This window comes from Phocoena sinus, chromosome 10 (genome assembly GCF_008692025.1).
Source record: "Phocoena sinus isolate mPhoSin1 chromosome 10, mPhoSin1.pri, whole genome shotgun sequence".
In the NCBI taxonomy this organism is placed as follows: domain Eukaryota; kingdom Metazoa; phylum Chordata; class Mammalia; order Artiodactyla; family Phocoenidae; genus Phocoena; species Phocoena sinus.
Window position 1 is genome coordinate 61,839,281 of NC_045772.1, and position 21,892 is coordinate 61,861,172.

General features: G+C 53.5%; 2 protein-coding genes across 3 annotated transcripts; one reads left to right on the plus strand and one right to left on the minus strand.

The window, feature by feature from the left end:
* Window positions 1-709: 709 nt before the first annotated feature.
* LOC116760213 (keratin, type II microfibrillar, component 7C) lies at window positions 710-21,795 on the plus strand. 2 transcript variants are annotated; one of them, XM_032644728.1, is made up of 9 exons: window positions 710-1,140; window positions 1,878-2,086; window positions 2,888-2,948; window positions 3,724-3,819; window positions 4,044-4,208; window positions 4,471-4,596; window positions 4,850-5,070; window positions 5,341-5,372; window positions 5,619-6,216. In XM_032644728.1, the coding sequence occupies exons 1-9, from the start codon at window positions 772-774 to the stop codon at window positions 5,816-5,818; spliced, it is 1,479 nt and encodes a 492-aa protein (XP_032500619.1). In that variant the 5' UTR covers window positions 710-771; the 3' UTR covers window positions 5,819-6,216. The 2 variants fall into 2 exon arrangements, with proteins under 2 accessions (XP_032500619.1, XP_032500620.1); XM_032644729.1 differs by lacking the exons at window positions 5,341-5,372; window positions 5,619-6,216 and adding an exon at window positions 19,998-21,795 and having other exon boundaries at window positions 772-1,140; window positions 4,850-4,942.
* On the minus strand, window positions 11,547-21,503 carry LOC116760216 (keratin, type II cytoskeletal 7-like). The gene is made up of 4 exons (XM_032644732.1): window positions 18,753-21,503; window positions 13,551-13,747; window positions 12,527-12,558; window positions 11,547-12,040 (listed from the first exon to the last, which is right to left on the minus strand). The coding sequence occupies exons 1-4, from the start codon at window positions 18,855-18,857 to the stop codon at window positions 11,871-11,873; spliced, it is 504 nt and encodes a 167-aa protein (XP_032500623.1). The 5' UTR covers window positions 18,858-21,503; the 3' UTR covers window positions 11,547-11,870.
* Window positions 21,796-21,892: the final 97 nt, after the last annotated feature.

Here is a 21,892-nt window from a genome sequence, read left to right on the forward strand (position 1 = left end):
TGTGAAAGCAGATATGGCACAATATTAACAACTCTTGAATCTGGGTACCTGGGTGGAACACATCAGGGTGTTTGTTACACAGCTACTATTCCTTCAACTTTTCTATATGTTTGAAAACTCTCATAATAAAAGTGGAAGAAGACATAAAACACAAATATTTAATAATCTGCTGGCTGCTGCCATGACAGGAAGTCAGGTGTATTTCAGCTGCCAACTGGACTTTCTGCAGATGGGGGAAATACAGCTTTATGTTGTAGTAGGACCTTGGCCACTACTGGGATGGAAACTTCTAGAAGTTATTCATAAATATCGCAGTCTTTCCTGGGTCCCCCACTCACACCCTACACACATACAGTTTGCCTGCTTCTGCCCCATCTGGCTTCCCTTCTCCTCTGCTTTTCTTGGCCCCATTCTTCCCTCCCCTCCCCTGCCCTGCCCTTCTCTCTCCAGTACCCTAAGATGTGTGCATGCCCTGCTGTCAAGGCACTTTGAAGATGAAACATGCTGAGTTCCCCTACAGCCCAGGGGTTGCATTCTTTACACAGAGGAGGGTGCGGGCCACTCCACTATTAAAGCACATTCTAGAGAGGCGTTGGACCCAGCTAGTCACCCAAGCCCATAAAGCACAAATTGCAAAACCCCATCTGCATAGCCAAGCACTTCCTACCTGAGCATAAATAGGACCCGGGCTCCTAGAGGAGGACATTAGAGTTTCCACAAGACTCCAGTTCTCCTATCCTGTACAACGCAAGCCAAACTTCCAGAAGCATCATGACCTACAGATCAGGATTCGGTGGCCGCACCTTCAGCTGCTTCTCAGCCTGCGGGACCCGGCCCAGCCGCTGCAGCATCACGGCCGCCCCCTACCGTGGCATCTCCTGCTACCGCGGCCTCACCGGGGGCTTCGGCAGCCGCAGCCTCTGCGAGGGCTTCCGCGCCGGCTCCTGCGGCCGCAGCTTTGGGTACCGCTTCGGCGGCGTGTGCGGCCCCAGCCCGCCCTGCATCACCACCGTGTCGGTCAACGAGAGGCTCCTCGTGCCCCTCAACCTGGAGATCAACCCCAACGTGCAGTGTGTGAAGCACGAGGAGAAGGAGCAGATCAAGTGTCTCAACAACAGGTTCGCTGCCTTCATCGACAAGGTGGGTGTCCTTGATCACACCCTTACTGAACCCTCCCTTCCTGGGCAGGCACTGAAGGGGTAGTCGGGGGGCAGGAGAGATGTGGTGCCCACGAGATCTCAGTCTAATGGAGGAGATGGACACTTATCCAGGGCACAGAAAGATCAGAGAGATGAGTCTAGAGCAGGGGCTCCTGATGAGGCAATTGTTATTATATACAACCTCTGTCCAGACAGGCAGGGTCCCCATAGACAGACAAGGACAGGTTTGGAACCGCGAGTCAGAGGAAGAAGGCCATACATGAAAACAAGACACAAGAAATGCACATAAGATATAGGAAGAGGACCACAGGCCAGCCTTTGGGTGGGTGTCCTTGATCACACCTTTCCTGAACCCACCCATGCTCAATTCAGGCTGGGCACTGATGGGGGAGTCAGAGGCAAAAAGACCTCTACTTGGCTCCTGACCACATGCCACCTAGGTTCAGCACGTCAGGATAACTCAGTTCACCTGAGCAGGGACTGATCATTCCCGGCCCCTTGCTCTCACCCCTAACTTGGAAAATCCAAACATAGATCCCAATCCCGAAATCCAGAAGTTGCCTTGTCTTCCACAGCGCCCTCTGTGTAATCTCTGCTGAGCTCCTGGTTTGGGAGTTTACCTTAAAGCAATCAGTGCCCTCCCCCATCCCCACATGCCCCAAGTAGCCTTTGGGGCAGTGGGAGCCATCTGACCCATCCTCCCACCCCAAATGGCAGGTGCGCTTCCTGGAGCAGCAGAACAAGCTGCTGGAGACCAAGTGGCAGTTCTGCCAGAGCCGCCAGTGCTGCGAGAGCAACCTGGAGCCCCTGTTCCAGGGCTACATCCAGACGCTGAGGAGGGAGGCCGAGTGTGAGGAGGCCAGCAGCGGGAGGCTGGCCTCGGAGCTCAGCCACATGCAGGAGGTGCTGGAGGGCTACAAGCAGAAGTGAGTGCGGTCAGGGATGATGTTGGGCACAGGGATGGACTTGAGTTAAAGCCTACTGGATGAGACTGGAGAAGACTTTCCGAGAAGGGCCAGGGACCTTGCAGGGCAGGTGGGCGCTGTGCAGCAGGATCGTCACATCAGGCAGTCATCGATCAGACGCCTAAGAGTAGGGTCGTGATTCCCCAGGAGGTCTCTCTCTGCTCCTTCAGCCTTCACTTCCTGGAGCCTGATCACCCAGCAGCTGTGCCCTGCGGTCTGTGGGGAGGGCGCTTCTGCATTCTCCCAAGCCATCTCCTCCCGGCCTCTCAGGCTCCCACCTGTAGCACCTGGGCGTGATATGAGTCCCAGTGTCGCTCAGGGCTGCCAGGTCCTGGGGCTGCTGGTGGCCCACCGTCTAGGGTGCGGAGTGCTGAGGGCCTCTGGGACTCATGGGCCCTCCCACAGCTGAGCTAGGATGGACACCCAGGAGAGCAGAGGCTGCAGTGCCCCACACGTGCTGCTGTCCACTCCTAGCATGGGGCTGGTGCTGAGTCCTTATTCTCCAGACGGGACCTCAGAGCAGCTTTGGGAACAGGGCTGTGAGGTCCCCGAAGAGTGGCCTCCTGGACCCCTCAATGCAAAGTGGACAGAGAATCACAAACACATCCCAAATCCAACCACAGCGGACCCCAGCAGGGCTGCCAGGGGGGCGGGCTGTGTTGGCAGGTCCCTAACATTGCCTCCTTCACTGGTATGAAGTGGAGGGGGTTCTGGGGAGACCTGCCCTGCCATGACCTCCCTTTCTGCCCTCTTCTGCCTCAGGTACGAGGCGGAGGTCGCACTGAGAGCGACAGCGGAGAAGGAGTTTGTGGCTCTGAAGAAGGTGGGTCACGTGGGATCGGGAACCAGAGACACGAGGGATCTCAGAATGACAGGCTCTTGCTGGGGAGACCCATGGTCTCAACCTCAGTGCGGGGTGCAGCGACCTTGCCAAGTCAGGATGGGAAATTCCCAGAGATTAGGTCATGAAAGGCCCATGTAGGGCTCTGAGAAGGGCACTGACCTTGGAGTATCCACTGGCACCCTGCCCTGAAGCAGGGCGATGGCTGAGTTGAGCTCTGGATGTTCTGTGCTGCCCCAGAGGTGGTGGTGTGTGGCTGGGGTCCCATGGAGGCATGGCAGCTTCAGTCTCGCTGTTGAGGGACGGTGTCCTGTCTAGTGTTGCAGGGAGTCTGATTAGGAAGAGGGGCACAGTCTCAGGATCTCGGGGAGGATGGAGCAGAGCCAGGAGAGGCCAGGTGGAGTCTTGGAGGACTGCTGGGGGACACGGAAGTGTCAAGGTGGCTGAGTGAGGGAGCCAGTCTGGCAGGCTTCCTGGTACAGGGGAGGGTAAGAAGGAGAGCTGGGAGGTAAGAGGTCTCAGGTGCGAGGATTGAAAGGCTGGTAACCCATCTCCAAGGCACGAGGCGTTTGTTCTTAGAACGGGAGGAGGTCGTGAGGTGCCTCTGGGGAAGGTCAGAGGGTATGGAGATGGCACGAGAATAGTAGCACTGGGAATCCTTTCCCCCTCACCTCCATGTAATGGGTGAAGGGAGAGAGGAATGTTGGGTGGTGATCACCAGAGGTCCTCTGAACTCAACGACTCCCCACCTTCCCAGGATGTGGACTGTGCCTACCTCTGCAAGTCAGACCTGGAGGCCAACTCAGAGGCCCTGATTCAGGAGATGGACTTCCTGCGGCGACTGTATGAGGAGGTGAGGGGTTGTGGTCCAGGCAGAAAACCAGCAGCTGGCCTGGAAGAGAGGGCGTTGGTCTGGGATCAGAGTGGGAGAGGGACTGGGGCAGGAGCTGCAGTCCGTGAGGCTGTCAGAGAGGGCGGGGGCTAGAGACCAAGGAGGGCTGAGAAGGTTGGGTACACACTGTGGTGAGGGAGGGAATGGTGTAAACCACACGCATCCTCCCACCCCACCATCTGCAGGAGATCCGAGTTCTCCACACTCACATCTCAGACACCTCGGTCATCATCGAGATGGACAACAGCCGGGACCTGAATATGGACAGCATTGTGGCCGAGATCAAGGCGAACTATGACGACATTGCCTGCCGCAGTCGGGCCGAGGCTGAGAGCTGGTACCGCAGCAAGGTGAATGTCTCAGGGCACCTGCCTCCTAGACATGGTGGGAGGGATGGGTGGTATATATTAACAAGTCTTCTTTTGTCTGGGGACTCTGATTCCTAGAGGTGGTGAAAGAAGTGCAGACCCCTCTCAGGTTATAGTGGCAGGACATGGCTGCCACGTATGGTTGCACAGGCTGAGTACTGTACAATTTGCAAACCATCTGTGGTGTCCTGAGTGGGTGGGATGTCCCATCCTGAGTTTCATGAGCCTCTCTGCTTCCCTCCAGTGTGAGGAGATGAAGGCCACGGTGATCCGGCATGGGGAGACCCTGCGCTGCACCAAGGAGGAGATCAACGAGCTGAACCGCGTGATCCAGAGATTGACGGCCGAGGTCAAGAATGCCAAGTGCCAGGTAGGGGTCGTTTGAGGCCCACCCAGGGTCCCACAGGCAGTGTGTGCACCCAACTGGATCTCACCATTCATTCTCCAGCCCATCTGCATGACCTGAGTCCCAGGTTGTGGTCACTTAAGGAAACCCAGGTGATGTAGAGGAGAGACCTGTTTCTGGCGTGATCCCAGCTGGCCAGGAGAGACTGGATGCGTCCAGGAAGTGGACACAGAGACCCAGGGGCCATAACTCACCTTGTTCTCTTCTGGGCCCTTAGAACTCCAAGCTGGAGGCCACTGTGACCCAGGCGGAGCAGCAGGGCGAGGCGGCCCTTAATGATGCCCGCTGCAAGCTGGCCGGGCTGGAGGAGGCCCTGCAGAAGGCCAAGCGGGACATGGCCTGCCTGCTCAAGGAGTATCAGGAGGTGATGAACTCCAAGCTGGGCCTGGACATCGAGATCGCCACCTACAGGCGCCTGCTGGAGGGCGAGGAACACAGGTGGGGCCCATCCCAGCCTGGCCCTGAGCTGCCCATTTCCACCCTTTCCACAAGCACCACCCTTGATCCTGGCTGAGCAATGGCCAGGAATCTGGGACAAACCTATCATTTATCACTTTGGGGTGGGGGGGCGGTTTGTGAGGACTATTACTTCTGACCCTCTGCCCCCTCCTTCCTGACCACTTGTGAACCACAGCCCAGGAATTTGTAGAGCTCTGGCGGCAACTCTGGCTCAGTCACTAATGTTGCTTTTTTCCTCTTCCCTCTCAGACTGTGTGAAGGCGTTGGGGCCGTGAATGTCTGTGAGTAACCTAGCCCTGTGTGGATGAATTTACTCTCTTCCTGCAAGGGATGGAAGGAGGAGTTCCACTGGACCTAAATATAAGAGTGGGCTGGCATCACAGGAGGAGGGATTTGGGTTAGACAAGAAGCAAGGACCACTTCTTTGGGACTAGAGTTGTTAAGTAAAGATGCTTGGAGAGGTGCATCGTCGGGGATGCGGGAGACTTGGCCCCCCAGAATTTTGACTAAGCCTTTGGGGTTCGCAGGTGTCAGCAGCTCCCGGGGCGGGGTCGTCTGCGGGGACCTCTGCGTGTCCGGCTCCCGGCCGATGACTGGCAGCGTCTGCAGCGCCCCCTGCAGCGGGAACCTGGCGGTGAGCACCGGCCTGTGTGCGCCCTGCGGCCCCTGCAGCTCCGTCACGTCTTGCGGCGTGGGCTCCCGCGCCAGCAGCTGCCGCAAACGTTAGGCGCCCCAACTCAGGCCCGGCCCGGGCAACCCTCCCGCGCAGCCCGGCAGGGCCCGCCTTGCCTGGCCCCGCCCCGCCCACCTCTGGGCGGAGCAAGCCCTAGGCTACTTCGCTGGCTCTTTGAAAGGTCCATCCCACTCCTAGCATCTCAAGCCTGTGTGTGATCCCCTCTTCCCCGGCTCTGCCGCCCACGCTGGGAAAGGCTACCCTAGAAAGAAGTCTCTTTGGCCACCACAGGAAGGGGACTCCGGGGCAGGGGGGACCAGGATTAGGACCTGGGCTGCTATGGGGCCAATGGCCAACGCTCCCACTCTGTCCCAGCATCACCCCTTCCTTCTCTGCCGTGTTCCTCTCCTTCTTGATCTGTGTTTCCAATAAATCAATATAGCCAACCCTGGGCCTTGTCTTCACTTCTGCTATCTTCCTCAGGGGTCGAGGTTTGGGAGGGTCCCCAAAGTTACATGGAGCAGAAAAGCCCTAGATCTGGGGTCTCCACTACAGTCTTTTGTCCCTGGGCTCACAGCGCTCTCAGATTTAGCCAAGGATTCTGCTAGGCCACTCCATCCTGTAATTTTATCCATACCACCTTCACAATATCTCTTGCAGAGCTCAGGGACCCGCAGTAGCCAGGGCAAGGTCCCACCCCGAGTTCGGTGGCACAGCTGGGGTTTGAACCCCGTGAGCATGTTTAGTGCTCATTTCACTAAACCACAGCTGCCTCCCAGAGAACATATCTGTGCACATCTGTAAACCTATGGGTAGATGCACCAGTCACTCAAAGCTTAAGGAAACATCACTCCTGGCTTTGGTGGGGAAGGCTCAAGCCTGAGTAACTTACAAGAATTCTTTAAGGGGTGAATACATGAACATGACTTAAACTTTCAAAAAGCCTTTGATATGGCTGTCTTTTTTTAATGGAGTCCTTTTGGGGTTTGGAGACCTTCCATAGCTGATAAATTGCCTCAAAGCTAGAAAACATTACGTAGCAAGAAGATGATGTGATGTAGAGGTGAGCACACAGACCCTGGAGCCAAGCTGCATGGGTCCAAAACTGAACTCTGTTCCTAGCTGAGTGACTTCGGGCAATTTACTTACCCTCTCTGTGCCTCAGTTTCTATATGTCTAAAGTGAAAATGAGAAAAAGAGCATTTTTCTTTTACCTCCTAGGGTTGTTGGGAGGATTAAGGAATTTCGTATACGTAAAATACTTAGTGCCTGATCAGGGCCACGGGCAGCCTCTCATTACACTTATATGATCAGAGATTGCAAGCACAGAAAGAAAACCCCACGTCTTCCAGGCCATCAAGCTCCTTCATGCAGGAGACCATCCCCGCCACACTGATGAAGGTATTATAAGTGCCAGTGGGAGTGGAGAGATGGCCCCTCCGCTTCACTATAGGCCAAGGCAAGTCCCTGAACATACATCTGTACAGCAGAGTGAATCTCTAAACTTCCGGTGCCGGGCCCAGGAAACTATAGCAGAAATGGAAGTGCCCATCCCCACCTCTAAGTGTGATAGAAATAAATTGATAATATTGAGAGATCAGAAGTGAGCGGTCTGAAGAGACACTGGCTCTTTTAAAAGATAGGATTAATTCCAGGTCTCCTGGCAACCAATGTGTCCCCTCCACCCTCCAATGGAATTCTGAGGACAAAGCCCTCAGAGAGTTCCAGAATATGCAACTGTTCTAACCAGCCCTCTGTGCTGTGACACCACACAGCTCAGAAGCAGGCCCTGTCTGGAGTCCAGACCTGAGGCCCCAGCACCAGCTCTATCCCTCCATCCCTCCCCAGTTCAGAAGCCACCAGTCCTGAGGGACTTCTCATCTCTGTCAACTGACCCCTCCCTCTGCATCTCACTAGTCTCATCAGCCCAGCTGGACCTTGATAACCTGTCATACTTCACTCTCTCACCCTCCCTCTGGCTCTGACCTTCTCTTTCCTACTCCAGTTCCACAATCTTCACCTTCACAGATCTAGGTTCCCACTCCTGGACAGTTCAGGCAGAGGAGCGAGGGTGAATGAATCACATACATATTGCCCATGACACAGAATGGTGAAGAAAATGAAACACCTTGCTGTGTGACATTTAGCAAGTCACCTCCCCTTTCTGGGCCTCAGTGTATTCACTAGTGAAAAAGGAATGACTGGACTAGATGACTGCTTAGCCATTTAAAGTCCCTTAGCCATTTAAAGTTCTATTATTCTTTTTAATTGAAGTATAGTTGATTTACAATGTTGTGTTAGTTTCAGGTGTACAGCAAAGTGATTCAGTTTATATATAATATATATACATTCTTTCTCAGATTATTTTCCATTATAGGTTATCACAAGATAGCAAATATAGTTCCCTGTGCTATACAGTAGGACCTGTTGTTTATTTTATATATAGTAGTTTGTATCTGCTAAACCCAAACTCCTAACTTACCCCTCCTCTCACCTTTCCCCTCTGGTAACCATATGTTTGTTTTCTATGTCTGTGAGTCTGTTTCTCTTTCATAGATAAGTTCATTTGTGTCATATTTTAGATTCCACATATAAGTGCTATCATGTGATATTTGTCTTTCTCTGTCTGACTTACTTCACCCAATATGATAATCTCTAGGTCCATCCATGTTTCTGAAAATGACATTATTTCATTTTTGATGGCTGAGTAATATTCCACTGTGTGTGTGTGTATATATACATATACATATATATATATATATCACATCTTCTTTATCCATTCATCTGTCGGTGGACATTTAGGTTGCTTCCATGTCTTGCCTATTGTAAGTAGTGAAAGCTCTATTATTCTTTAGGAGATGTGGGAAAGGATGAGAAGCTAGAGGGAAGTAGGGAACCAGGTGCCATGCACTGTGCTGTGTGCATGCTGTGTCTTCATCCCGCACAGCTCACTGTCTATAGGCTGCTGTCTGTGAGTGGAACAGAATGATTGCAACCAGGTACACGCACGTGTCTGGGCATCTGTGGGGAAACATGTACATTTGTGTGTAACTGTGAGGGTTCCTATATGTGTGATGATGTCTGTGAATGTGTGTATACCTGTATATATGTGCTGAAGAGAGGACTTTTGCGGGTACATGTGAGTGCACAAGTGGACTCGTGTTGGTGAGATGGGGTCACAGAGGGAGAACTGGGTATAGTGGGAGTGGTGATGGGAAGGTGCTGCTGGGTGTTATCCTGAGGAGGTGACCTCTGACTAGGGAACCCCAACTCTAACCCTCGGGCTCCCCTACGTACCCCTCCTGCTCTGCAATTACTGTAGCGCCAGCCAGGGCAGAGGGAGATCAGCTGGCCTTCTTGAAGTTGGAGAGCCTTCTTTAAAGGTGCTCAAAACCCTTCCCAAGAACTCCAGTAAGTGAAATATTAATTACATTTATATTGGTACAATTCTTACTATGTTTTCAGCACTTTACATATAGTAATATATTTAATTCTGAAACAATGCTATGATAGGTACTATCCTTGTTTTACAGATAAACTGTGGAGCAGAGAGGTTAATTAGGGAGGAAAAATAAAAGAGGTAAATGAACCTTCACTAGTTAGGTCTGAGGAGGGCAGGACTGAGGCCCAGAAACAGGTGAAAAGTAACAGCAAGATTGGGAACAGAATCTGGGCCCTTTCTTCTTATTCCAGACTGGACTGGTCAATATATTGCAGCTAGAATCACATCAGGAGGGACTGCATTTAGACTCATCAAGACACTCCCAAGGAGGGTCTCGTGAAACACGTTAATAGTGGAAGAACAGAGCCCAATTCATCCAAGGACAGAGCAGACCAAACAGGACCACAGAGCCTCAGCTCCTTCATATCTACTACGTGGCAGGCTCTGGAGACAGATGGATGAGAAAGGTCACGTGCTCGAGGGGCTTGAATAGAGATGCGAGCACAGCGAAGTCACATCCAGCGCTTTAAGTGCTGCTATCAAGTGTGAGGCAGGCGTGGGGAGCCGATAGGGGCTGATCCCTCGGGATCCCCTTCTGCTGAGAAGCAACTGATGACAACCGTCCTCCCTTCAGAAGTCACTCCAACTCACAAAGCTTGTAAGTGGGTGAGGACTGGCTCTCCATAAATGCCCCTGGCTGGAATATGGCCCGTGGCCTGGGGAGCCACTCAGAAAAGTGGTCCCCTAACCACAAGCATTGCTGGTGGCCCATGTGGCCCTGGCCCAGCAAGTGACTAAAACCTGACCTCATGGCCCTTGGGATCTCCCGGCCTGACGTCAGGCTTAGGATTTGGAAAGAAAACCTGTGGTCCACAACCAGTCCTCGGTGATGCTGGATGCAGGACGCTCACCATCAATCCTGCCTACAGCTCCTGGCTGGGGAAGGGCAGCATTGCCTTCTGCACATCCCACAAAGTTCCTCTGTTGACATGGTCAACACAGCAGGAGCTAGAAAAACTTGACCTTGAATATCAGAGAATCTCGTTACCTCCTAGCAAAATGCAGGGAATAAGGAGTCCAGCTGAAAAATGTTGCGGAGGAGTGGCTCTGCCTTCAGGCGGCTCCTTTGCATTGGGAGTCTTGGTAAGAATGTTTATACAATTGGTGTCAGTCAGAAAGGCTCGAAAGGGTCTGATGCCTGAGTCCAATGGGGCCATGTTCCCTACCCCTCAGGTGGATGACAGCCTGCCAGCCAAGTTCTGGTCCCATTCCTCTTGCACGAGACTGCTCTGTTTATCCAGCAAGGGGGGCTTTTGGGGTACCTATTCTCTGGGCTTGGACCCAAGAGAACACAGCAGACACTCTGGCACTAGTGAACCTTAAAAGGTAAAGCCGGGGCCTCTGGTTAATTATGCGCACCTTAGCCCCACCCAGGGACACAGAAAGCGGGGACCATTGTTCCCCAGATGCATTGGTGATGTAATCCTTTGTGCAAAAGAAAAGAATGTGAGCTCGCTGAATGGAAGCTTCTCTCAGGCCTATGTGGCAAAGAAAGAGCCCAGAAACCCAGCCTTTCTCTGCACAAACTGGCTTACCTTCTGCCCACCCCCTCCCCAAAGTTGCCTTGTGAGAACTCAGACCAAACTACACCATGGATCTGGAAGCAGAAGCAAAGCTGGAGTCTCTGATTCCAAAGCCCATGTTTTCCTCCACCGCGGTATGTTATTCCCAGCCCACAGTCAGATCACTTGTTCAACTGAAACCTGGGCCACCCAGTTGTGTCTATGTCCTCCAGCCCCAGTCTGCCAGGGTCATCTTCCCCAGGGCCTGCCTTCAAGCACCCCTGCCAGGGCAGTGGAAGGAGGTCCACCTTCATCCCTGTCTCACGGTATGTCTGTCTGGTCCATTTCCTGGTTTTGCCTGCCTCACCACCAGACCGTCATCTCCAGAGGCCCAGGACTAGAGTGTCTTGCCCACCAAGCGCTATGCCTGACCCTCAGAGGCCATTTTGCGCTTGTAGAGTGAGTGGGTGGATGAATGAGTGCGTTCTCAGCAACTCTGCCAAGGACGGCTGCCTGTGGACCCCAGGCTAGGACTAAGTCCACCATCATGCATGAATTAACCCCTTCTTTCCCTTTCACCAGGGACCCTCACACACACACACACACTCACCAACCTTTAAGATCCTGGTTCTATGATACCACCATCATCTGAAGTCACGTGGACCCACACACCAAAGGGTTCCCCCTTTTCTTTCCCCTCCCCCAAATCCAGTCAGCTTTGTCTTTGCTCTGGGGATAAACGGCCTGAGGAATCTAGGCACAAACAGCTGGAAGGCTGCATTCACTGCATAACTTTTTATTTCAAAGGAGGAGTCCCAGGAAAAGAGTAGGTGGGGCAGTTCAGAGAGGTGGGGCGCTGGGTCCAGATAAGCCAAACGCCTTGCCTCCCAGTGGCACAGCGTCCAGCCTGTCCCCACCCTGGGAATGGGTCTGTCGTGGTCCGGTAAACTACATTCCAAGACTTTACACTCTAAGGTGGGGGGCAAGAGAGAAAGGTGAGGCAAGGGCCAGAACCGTGGGAGGGGGCGTCTGAGACACAGCGCCAAGTCACTGGGGCGGAAGCTAGGGTTCCTTGACTTCTCCTGAGCAGGACAGGAAGGGTTCAGCATCCGCGGGAGCCGCTGCCGCTGAAGCCCCCGACCCCGCCGGGGGAGCCGCAGGGCGCGCAGCCGCCGCCAGGGGCGCTCGTCTCCAGGGCGCCGGGGCCAGCTCCAGACGGCAGCTGGACCGAGAGGCCCGAGGCTGAGACCAGCCCGCAGGTGTTGAGAGCGGCTGTTGGAGGAGAAAACCCCTTCTTCTCTCCTGCTCGCGCCGCCCCCCGAAGACAGACATACAGATGCACAGACAACCCCCCTCCCCCAGGAGACAGACGTGCAGTGCAAACTCCCCAGTGTTAGAGACACAGACCGCATCCCTCAGAACCAAACTCGGGAATCCCCCCGACCCTGAAGTCAGACACGGATTCTCCCCACACGAGAATAAAACAGTCTCCTCCACGGGGATAAACACACAGAACTTCTTCCCACACCCCAGGACACACCAAGAGATCCTCCCCGCAAAGAACAGAACGCCCTCCCCCAACACACACAAACACAAAAAAAACCACTATGAGAGGGAACAGCCCCCCACAAAAGGGAGACACACAGAGGCAGCAGGCCCCTTCTCCTTTCCCAAGAGGATACACACAGAGCAGGTGGGGGGGGGGGGGGGAGTTAAGATTTGACCCCTCTAACCCAAGTTACTCTATTATTTACTTACTGATGTTCCCTGCCCCAAATCCCAGACCAAGCCTGCAGGGAGAAAGAGGAAGCAGGTGAGTGAATCCATATACCAGGGAGAATATTCTCCATTCTTCAAGACAAAGCACTCCTGGCCCTCTCCAGACAGGCAAAAATCCTTCCATCCTGCAAGATGCTTGGTTCTCTCAGATCCCCTCAGCCCTTTTGAGTAAAGACTCCTTCTGGGCCTTTAAACTCAACCCTTCTTGCCTTAAAGTCAAATAATTCACTTTTATTGATGAGTTCTTAGAGAAGGGAGAAGGCAGAAGATCTACACTGTCTTTGGCCTAAACTTATCTTGAAATTAGAAACCACGTGGGGGGCACTTTGAAGGAGACGGCGGAGGAGATAGGTCAACTATCTGGAGAATATTGTTCAAGCCTCATCCAATCAGTTTCCACCTGTATGTCCTTGAGGTGGTCTTTTACTCTCTGACACTCAGTTTTCTCATCTGTAAAATGGGGATAATAGCACCTCCCTCCCAGGGTTTTGTGGGGTTTAAAGGAGACAATAAATGCAGATTGCCTGTTGCACGGTGCGTTCCCTTTCCTTCCTCTAAGACTGGTGAGCCCAGCTGGAGCTGGCAGCCCTTGGGTCTCTACCTGCCTAAGGTTAAAAAGCCAGGCCCTACCTGTTGCCATAAACCCTGCCTCCCCCAGGCCTGGAGGAGAGGTGGGCAGAGTTGAGGAGAAGGCACCCCACACTGGGGACTTTACTCCCCCTGGCTGGGCCTTGGTCCCTGCAGCTGTCTCTATAGACAAACTGGCCCCTGCTTTCTGATCCCGGGGGTCAATGAATTGCCCATCACAGGTGCCAAGGGTGCTCGTTAGCTGGGACCTTTTGTCTAAAGGGCTGTAAGATGGAGGGAAAAAACTGGCTTCAGGAGAACAGATCCCTGGATACCCAGCTCACCTCTCCCCATCCCTCCCAAGCTGGCGAGGACCCAGGTGCTGCCCTCCCTATGCCCCTGCACCACCACATCTCAAGCACCGCCCAGCCCTCACCTCCTCTCCTCGCCTTCCAGCAGCTTGCGGTAGGTGGCGATCTCAAAGTCCAGGCCCAGCTTGAGCATTGTGAGTCCCTGGTACTCGCACAGCTGGCGCACCATGTCCAGCCAGGCCAGCTTGCTCTTAGCGCTTCCTGAGGCACCCACCTCCTGCAGAGCTGCTGGGTCCTTGCCTCTTCCCTCTGGTTCGCAGGGCTGGGGGTGAAGGGAAGACCACAGACTGGAGGACATCCTTGGCCCCCACCCCTCCCCACTCAAGGATCCAGACCTTTCTCAGCAGCTGGAGGGCCAATGAGGGACTTAGAGATCGTTGTGAGGAGTGAGCGTGCCTGTTCTGAACGGTGTATTTGTGTGTCTGCCTCCCTCCCAGGGTGGAGGTTGGGGGCCAGCCGTCTTGATGACTGAGAGCCTTTTGCATCTAGTATAGTGATGCTTCTAAAACGAGCTAGGGTCTGGGAAGCATCAAATGCTTTTTAGCACATAATGCTGCGATTATGGTTTCATCAGGGAAACAAACAGGAAGCATATCCTTTCCTCACAAGAGACTAGAATTTGCAGTCTCTAGGGAAAAATCATAACAATAAAGGTTTGCCTTGGTGAGATGGGCTTGCTGCTTAGGGGACCAGTCAGGAAAACAGAGCAGCTGGGGCTGCTGGGAGACTGACAGCGATGGGTCCACTCACCCACCCGCTCTGCCAACCCTTGAACTTAAATAGTTCGTCCTGCCTCAAAGTCATGGGTTCCTAGAGAAGGGATAACCCACACAAATATCCCGCAGAGCCCGAGACACTTGTATCTGCAGAAAACAAGAACACACCGGAGCAGAACCCCTTCCCTCTGCGGGATGGGACATGGGCCGGGGGGCTTGACAGAGAGGGTGACTGAGAGGAAAGAGAAGAGGGTGAGAGGGAGAGAGGCGGGGAGAAAGAGAGCATTCATGTGGGAACCTCTTCTTTCTAAGGCAGAGAGCCTGAGTCACAAACACAAATACTTTCGTTTTCCTGACATCACAAGGACCTCTTTCATGTTTCCAGTCTTTCATTTCTCTGCCTTAAATAGAGACCTAGGTCCAGAGCCTTTTTTTTTTTTTTTTTTTTTTTTTTTTGCCCGCGCCGTGCAACATGTGGGATCTTAGTTCCCCAACCAGGGACTGAACCCATGCCCTCTGCACTGGAAGCACAGAGTCTTAACCACTGAGCCGCCAGGGAAGTCCCCAGAGCCTTTTCTCTTTGACAAGGATAACAAGAGTACTAGCCAAGGTGATAATAAATGGCAAAGATCCCTCTGCCTCAGTATCAAAGGATGCAATTTGGAGTGGTGGGGACCATGGCACACAGAAGGAGCGTGTCCCCCGTGTGAAGATGGCAAAGAAGATAGAGGCCTCTATTCTCTCACCAAATGTTACTGTGTGAGATCATAGTTTAATACTGCCAGATCTGCATGTTTTTAGAGAGAACCCAGAAAACTGGGTTTCTAGATAAAATCTTGCCATTTCTGAAGATGGGCTCAAATTGCACGCTGTGTAAGACAAACAAAACATACAGACAGGGCTTCCCTGGTGGCGCAGTGGTTGAGAGTCCGCCTGCCGATGCAGGGGACACGGGTTCGTGCCCCGGTCCGGGAAGATCCCACATGCCGCGGAGTGGCTGGGCCCGTGAGCCATGGCCACTGAGCCTGTGCTCCGCAGCGGGAGAGGCCACAACAGTGAGAGGCCCGCGTACCGCAAAAAAAAAACAAAAAAACATACAGACATAAAAATATACATAAAAAATAATATACAAACAAGCATCCCTAAGCGTAGATATTTACCTACATGTTAATTACTGACCCGCATGAAATACTGAAGGTCCTGGGCAAATGGAAGCGTGATGTACACATACAGCCACAATCCTGTTTGCTCAGACATCCACAAAGAGAAACTTTACCCGTCTATTCCAAAGGATGGAGGGAAGGTCTAGTCTAGTTGTCCTAAACAGTCAATGCCCTTCCACCATCACCACCCAGCTGCCCCCACTCCCACCCCTCACCTGGCTCTGTGCCGTCCACCTCCACTGTCAGCCACTGGATGGCCTGGTTAAGCCTGTTCAGCTCCTCCTTGCTTGTGGCGCAAGCTCTGCCTGTGTTTCTGCACCGTTATCTTTATCTCCTCACACTGTGGAGTCGGGGCAGCCAAGCATGGGAGAGGATCAGGGAGATGAGGAGAGCAGCAAGGGTACTCGACTGAGGCCAGGAAGATGGATCATTTAACTCCTCTGGGCCTCCGTCTCTCCATCTGTAAGATGGGGATGATCATCTTTCCTAACCCCAAAGGTTGCTGAGAGAATGAAATGCACTTGGCTGGCACAGTGGTGGGTGAGCCACCAGGCCTGGAGATGCCAAAGGTAGCGTGAACTCAGCCGCAAAGGGCAACAACGCAGGGCGGCACTCTGTTGTCTTTGAACTGAGGTCACACAGGGTTGATCCCAGGAATAAGCGTAGTTAACTCTAGGAGATCCAGATTCCAGCTCCTTCCCCAAACCCAAGGCCACTCTGGGACAACACTACGGGACTACAAGGGACAACATCAGTGGGCCTTTTCCCTTCCTGCACCCTGTCCGCACACTCCAACACATAACCAGCCGGGCACAGGAACCGACGCTTTCACGATGCCTCCACCGCCTCACTGGGGCTCATGACCACCTGTAAAGTAGGCCAGGTAGATGTTACTCTCTCCATTATCTTTCCTCGGGCAAAAGCTGATACTCAGCCGCTGTGCAAGGCAGAGGGACCCAGAGGGACACGAGTGACCCTGGCGGTCAACGGCTAAGCCAGGCTTCATCTTAAGCCCATGCATTTTGCTCCATACCCTGAGGGCCAGATAAAGTCACACACACCCTTCAACCCAGAGAATAGGAACTGTTCACGCCAGCCCACTGCAAATTTCCTTCCAAGGCAGATGGGGTGGGGGGGAATGGATATAAAGAGACTGCAAAACTCCATCTCCCACCGATCTCTGCCCTGTTCCTACTGCCTACACGTTCCCGCTCTCGTTCCCAAAAGACGAAGACACAGCAGACAAGCTTGTGCCCGGCTGGGTCCAACAGATCTGGAGTCCAAGACACCTCATCCTGTGTGAGCTAATGAGCCGTGTGGACAAGTCTCACCGTGATGAACAGAGCTGTCACCTCCTCCAAGCCTTTCCTGGGCACCGAAGCTCAGCTCTAGTCCAAAGAGCTTCCAGAACGCTCACCTCTCCTTCCTGGGGGCTTTGTGACCTCATCTTGTTACAACTGCAGAGTTCTGACGGGGGTGTGGAAGCAGACATCCTGTGAACCCAGATGGGAACGTGGTGGTCTCTGGGCTGGAAAGGGACTTGAAGGAAAGGGGGGGGGGGAGGGGGAGGGGGAAGGAAATGTACTTCAAGTGGGGGAAACGTGTGGAGCTGAGGACTCCAGGCTTATGGAGTGGGCAATGGGAGCCACAGAAGGTGCTTGAGCAGGCCAGCAGCATGGTGTGTGACGCAATTTGGAAGGCCTGTCTGGCAGCAGCGTGGAAGACAGATAGGAGGGAGAGAGACTGAGGCTGGGGATTCCATTTACACGACTAGGCAAGAAATCTGGGATAAGACAAGACTCTAAACTGAAGGAGTAACAGGGATCAGAGAACACAAGTTGATCGGCATTTTCTTTTGTTTTATAAATTTCTCATACATGCAAGAGTATATACAACATACGTTTAATGATTTAAATAGCAACAGTAATAAAAACAAATCCTTGTGTACCCAGCAGTACCTTCAGAGCCCCCTGTGGGACCCTTCCTGAGCACAGCAGCCTCCCCCTCTGACCCCATCCAATCTCCAAGGTAACCACTATCTTGGGTTTTTGTGTTAAGCACTCCTTTGATTTTCTTTATTGTTGTATCATATGAGTATGAACCCCTAAGCAACTGTTTAGTTTTGCCTGCCTTTAAGCTTTCTATAAATAGAATTACATGTTCGCTCCTATGACTTGCTTTTCCCCCCTCAACATTCTATTTGTGAGATTCATCCATTTTGATGCATGTAGCTTTCTTTATTTTTCAGTGCTGTAGAGTATTCCAGTGTATTATTATTCTCCATTCTCCTAGGGGTATACATACGTGCGCTTTTTTTTTTTTTTTTTTTGGTTATAACAAACAATGCTGCCCTGAACTTTGGGGTACTGGCTGTCAAACTTTTTTTGTAACCACAACTCAAAATAAGGAATATATTTTATGGGGCTTCCCTGGTGGCGCAGCGGTTGAGAGTCCGCCTGCCGATGCAGGGGACACGGGTTCGTGCCCCGGTCCGGGAAGATCCCACATGCCGCGGAGCGGCTGGGCCCGTCAGCCATGGCCACCGAGGCTGCGCGTCCGGAGCCTGTGCTCCGCAATGGGAGAGGCCACAGCAGTGAGAGGCCCGCGTACCGCAAAAACAAAACAAAACAAAACAAAAAACAGCCATTTACACCAGATCCTAAGTTTCATGATAGTGCAAGCTGTGCATTCTACAGTGATCATCCTGGTGGGTACCAGAGGAAATGCCTGGAAACCTCAGCACCCCCTCCCTTACCCAGACCTGCTTCTGACCCCTTGAACTGAGTAAAGGGCCTCATCAGTACCATGGCACCAGGCACTGGAATGAGCAGCTAAGGAGGGCCCAGGGAGTGTGCCCAGCCTGATGGGGTGCCCCTCCCTGGTGGGGAGAGCTCTGTGCTGTCTCCCCAGCGAGACTCCTTTGCCACCCTCTCCCTTTAGGTTGTGGACTGCGGCTACCTGCAAAAGTCAGACCTGGAGGCCAATGCGGAGGCCCTGACGCAGGAGATCGACTTCCCTCAGCAGCTGTTTAAAGAGGTGAGGGGCCACAGAGCAGTGGGGCAGCAAGGAGGATGGTATTTGGACATTGGAAAGGACTTTCCACCATTTGGCTTCCGAAACCCCTGGTGAGGGGAGCACGGGGCAGAGGTGAGGGACCCGAGGCAGGTTTACTGTCAGAAGATGAAAAAGCATAGCTTCTTGTCTTATCTGCCAAACCCAAACAAGCTGTTGTTCCTGGTTACTGTGGTGATAATGATCACAAATCGTAGATTCACAAATTGTTCACGATTCACAAATCAACACAAACTGTAAGTTGCTGCCTGATTTCTGGAAGGACCATGAGAAAGGGGACTTCGGGGAGTGGGACTACGGTCCAGGAAGCTCTTACCACTCTCCCACTTCCCCGCAGGAGTCCAGTCCTCCACGCCCACATCTCAGGCACCTCAGTCATAGTCAAGATGGACGACAGCCGGGACCTGAACATGGACTGCATTGTCGCCGAGATCAAGGCTCAGTACGATGACACGGCCAGCCGCAGCTGGGCTGAGGCTGAGTCCTGGTAACCGCAGCAAGGTGAGTGGTCCAGCGCCCCCTCTTCCCAGAACAGGGATGCTAAAAGCTGAAAGTATTAGCAGGAGGGATGCTAAAAGGGCTTTGGCCTTTATCTAGGTGGGATGGGTAAGGGAAGGGCAGGCAGCTCTCAGGATGGGGTGGCCGATGTGCAAACTGTGGGGCTCAATGGGATGGCATATCCTGTGTCCCGTGAGCATCTGTGCTTCCCCCCAGTGCGAGGAGATCAAGGCCACGGTGATCCAGCCTGGGGAGACCCTGCACTGCACCAAGGAGGAGATCAACGAGCAGGGGGATTTAAGTCAGACACCTGGCCAAAGTGTGGGAGAAAAAGCGACATCAAACTTCAGGCAAGTCTTCACGGAGAATGCTCTCCGTCCCCGCTGAATGGGGGGCGCAGGGGGAGGGCTATGGAGGGGAACGGAATGACCAGGGCTCTCATGGTCCCAGGGGCAGAATGGGGCAGAGGAAATAGCACCGGTCTGAGAGGTAGGAAACCTGGGCTCTCAAACCAGCCCTGCCACTAGCTCACCATGTGATTTGGGGGAAGCCATTTCACCTCTCTGGCCCATTGCTCTAGATCACTGACCGCACACTTAGATGTCCCCAGAGGTTAGTAAGTGGGTGAAGCAGGCTGTACCGAAGGCACTAGGGTGTGGTGAACTGGAAAACAAAACAAACGGGCAGAGCTGATCAGATCCAACCGAGGCAGGCCCTACAGAAATGCAGGTACAGTGTGGCCGCATCCTCTGGTTTTTCAAGAGAAGCCAGGAATTTGGATTTTTACATTAAATTTCAAAACTTAAGGACACTGTGCCAACATTCCCCAAGAGCACTAATTTGCAACCCCTGACCTAACAAACGAGTAAGGCCTCTTCTTCCTCTGATAGTCAATGGTCAGTGGATACCTGGTCTCTGACCCTAAATCCAGAAGAAGGAGCCTTAACAACCCTCCCCTGTCCCCCAGAACTCCAAGCCACTGTAGGCCACTGTGACCCAGGCGGAGCAGCAGGGTGAGGCGGCCCTTAATGATGCCCACTGCAAGCTGGCCGGGCTGCAGGAGGCCCTGCAGAAGGCCAAGCGGGACATGGCCTGCCTGCTCAAGGAGTACCAGGAGGTGACGAACTCCAAGCTGGGCCTGGACATCGAGATCGCCACCTACAGGCGGCCTGCTGGAGGGCGAGGGGCAGGGGTGAGGACCGCATCTGTGGGGGTGATGTCTCTTCATCCTCCAAGCTGTGCTTAGAGCTAGGAGCATGTTTGCATATTATTTGCATCTAATTTGCATCATGATTGCTTGGAGGAGGGAATTTGCAAGTTCTGCTCCCCCCAAATAATTTTTGACTCTTTTCTCTCCGCACAAGATTGTTTAAGGGCATTGGTGCTGTAAATGTCTGTAAGTTATCTATACTGTGGGTTCTGAAATAAGAGCTTGGGGCTCCTGGTGGTCAGTCTTTTTCTTAAAGGGCCAAATAGTCAATATTTTAGGCTTGCAGGTCATGCAGTCTCTGCTCAGCTGCTTAGCTTGTTGTAATGTGAAAGCAGCCACAGCCATAGCAATACTTCAGGAATAGGTGTGGCTGGGTTCCAATAAAATTTTATTTACAAAAACAGGAGGCGGGGGCCGGGGCGGGGGGGTGGACGGGGGCACAGTTTAAGACCCTGAAAGGAAGGAGGGGGATGTGGCAGTGAATGATTATGATAACTTAAATAGCTATTTCAGCCTATAGGGAGGGCCTGGGCTAACAGTTTATCAAGGATGCTTGAGGTTAGACTACTGGAAGAAGTGCCCAGGTGTGAGGTTGTTTGAGGGGGAAGGGGGAATAGAAATAGAGGGAAGGAGCTCTGAGCAAGAGAAGAGGGGGTGGGGGGACTCGGGCCCTTAGGCAGGAGCCGCTGGTGACGACCTTGCAAGGCGAATCATCCCTGTTCTCTCCCCTCCCCGGCCCCCCGCAGGTGTCAGCAGCTCCCGGGGCGGGGCCGTCTGCGTGGACCTCTGCGTGTCCGGCTCCCAGCCGGCGACGGGCAGCGTCTGCAGCGCCCGCTGCAGCGGGAACCTGGGGGTGAGCACTGGCGTGTGCTCGCCCTGTGCCCAAAGCGGTGGCGGCAGCCACCTGGTGCGGTTTGCTTGGCGGCTTCTGCTTCGTAAATACACCGCTCTGCGAGCCAACCATCCCTGCCTCCGGCGGCGGGTCCCAGAGCTCAGAGAGCCCCTGGGCTTGCGGCGGAAGGGCTGCAGGAACCAGCTGGCCTGACCTGCCCAATTGCTGCCTTCTCCTGCATCTCTCTCCCCGCTTGTCTCTTCACTTCCTCCAGGGAGGCCGGGATCCTTGCCCGCAGCTCTGGCAGCTCCCCTCCATCCCCAAGAGTCTAAATGACTGGTTTCCCCCAGCCCTGGGCGAAGAGCCAACCCTGACTGCGGCTGCTCTGGAGGCTTGGACGCCTGTGGCTTCTAATGGACAGATTGGTCCCAGGGCCCGTCCAGTGTGGACCTGCTGCTGCTTCCCCTTCCTCCTAAACCCTCCCACAGTGACTGAGGTTGCATCTCCCAGGGGACAACTTTATGCCCCACCTGACTCCCTCTCTCTCCCAGGAAGGGCTGATTTGCCAGTTGGCTGGTCCACCCCAAACCCAGGCCTAGGGCAGCCAAATGTGTGGTCTTCTCACCACTGAGGAATGTTCTCTGACAGCACAGGGCATTGGCTGGGGCAGGGGGTGGGTGCAAATGGCTCTCCCACGCCCTCAGCAGGAGAGGACTCCAGTGCCCACTTCCTGGCAGAGCCAGAACTTCCAGGGGCTTCTGGGCTTCTTCAGGAGAGGAGCTGGAATCAGGCGCAGCCCTGGGAGGGGTCAAGACCTCACTCTGGATAAGAGTCATGTTCCATAGAGCAGCACCCCCATGTCACCAATGTGCTGTCCCAGTTATCAGGGCAGACCCTGTGGTCTCTCAAGCCCTCC

Bases quoted from the DNA above. Each gene is read 5' to 3' on its own strand.
- LOC116760213 (XM_032644728.1), top strand. From the start codon at position 772: ATGACCTACAGATCAGGATTCGGTGGCCGCACCTTCAGCTGCTTCTCA. The intron at 1,141-1,877 runs GTGGGTGTCCTT...CCCAAATGGCAG, and splicing joins TCGCTGCCTTCATCGACAAG to GTGCGCTTCCTGGAGCAGCA. The intron at 2,949-3,723 runs GTGGGTCACGTG...CCACCTTCCCAG, and splicing joins AGTTTGTGGCTCTGAAGAAG to GATGTGGACTGTGCCTACCT.
- LOC116760216 (XM_032644732.1), bottom strand. From the start codon at position 18,857: ATGCAGTCCATGTTCAGGTCCCGGCTGTCGTCCATCTTGACTATGACT. The intron at 13,748-18,752 runs GTAAGAGCTTCC...CTTCACCCCCAG, and splicing joins TGCGGGGAAGTGGGAGAGTG to CCCTGCGAACCAGAGGGAAG. The intron at 12,559-13,550 runs GTGAGGGCTGGG...TTCTCCCTGCAG, and splicing joins CTGGAAGGCGAGGAGAGGAG to GCTTGGTCTGGGATTTGGGG.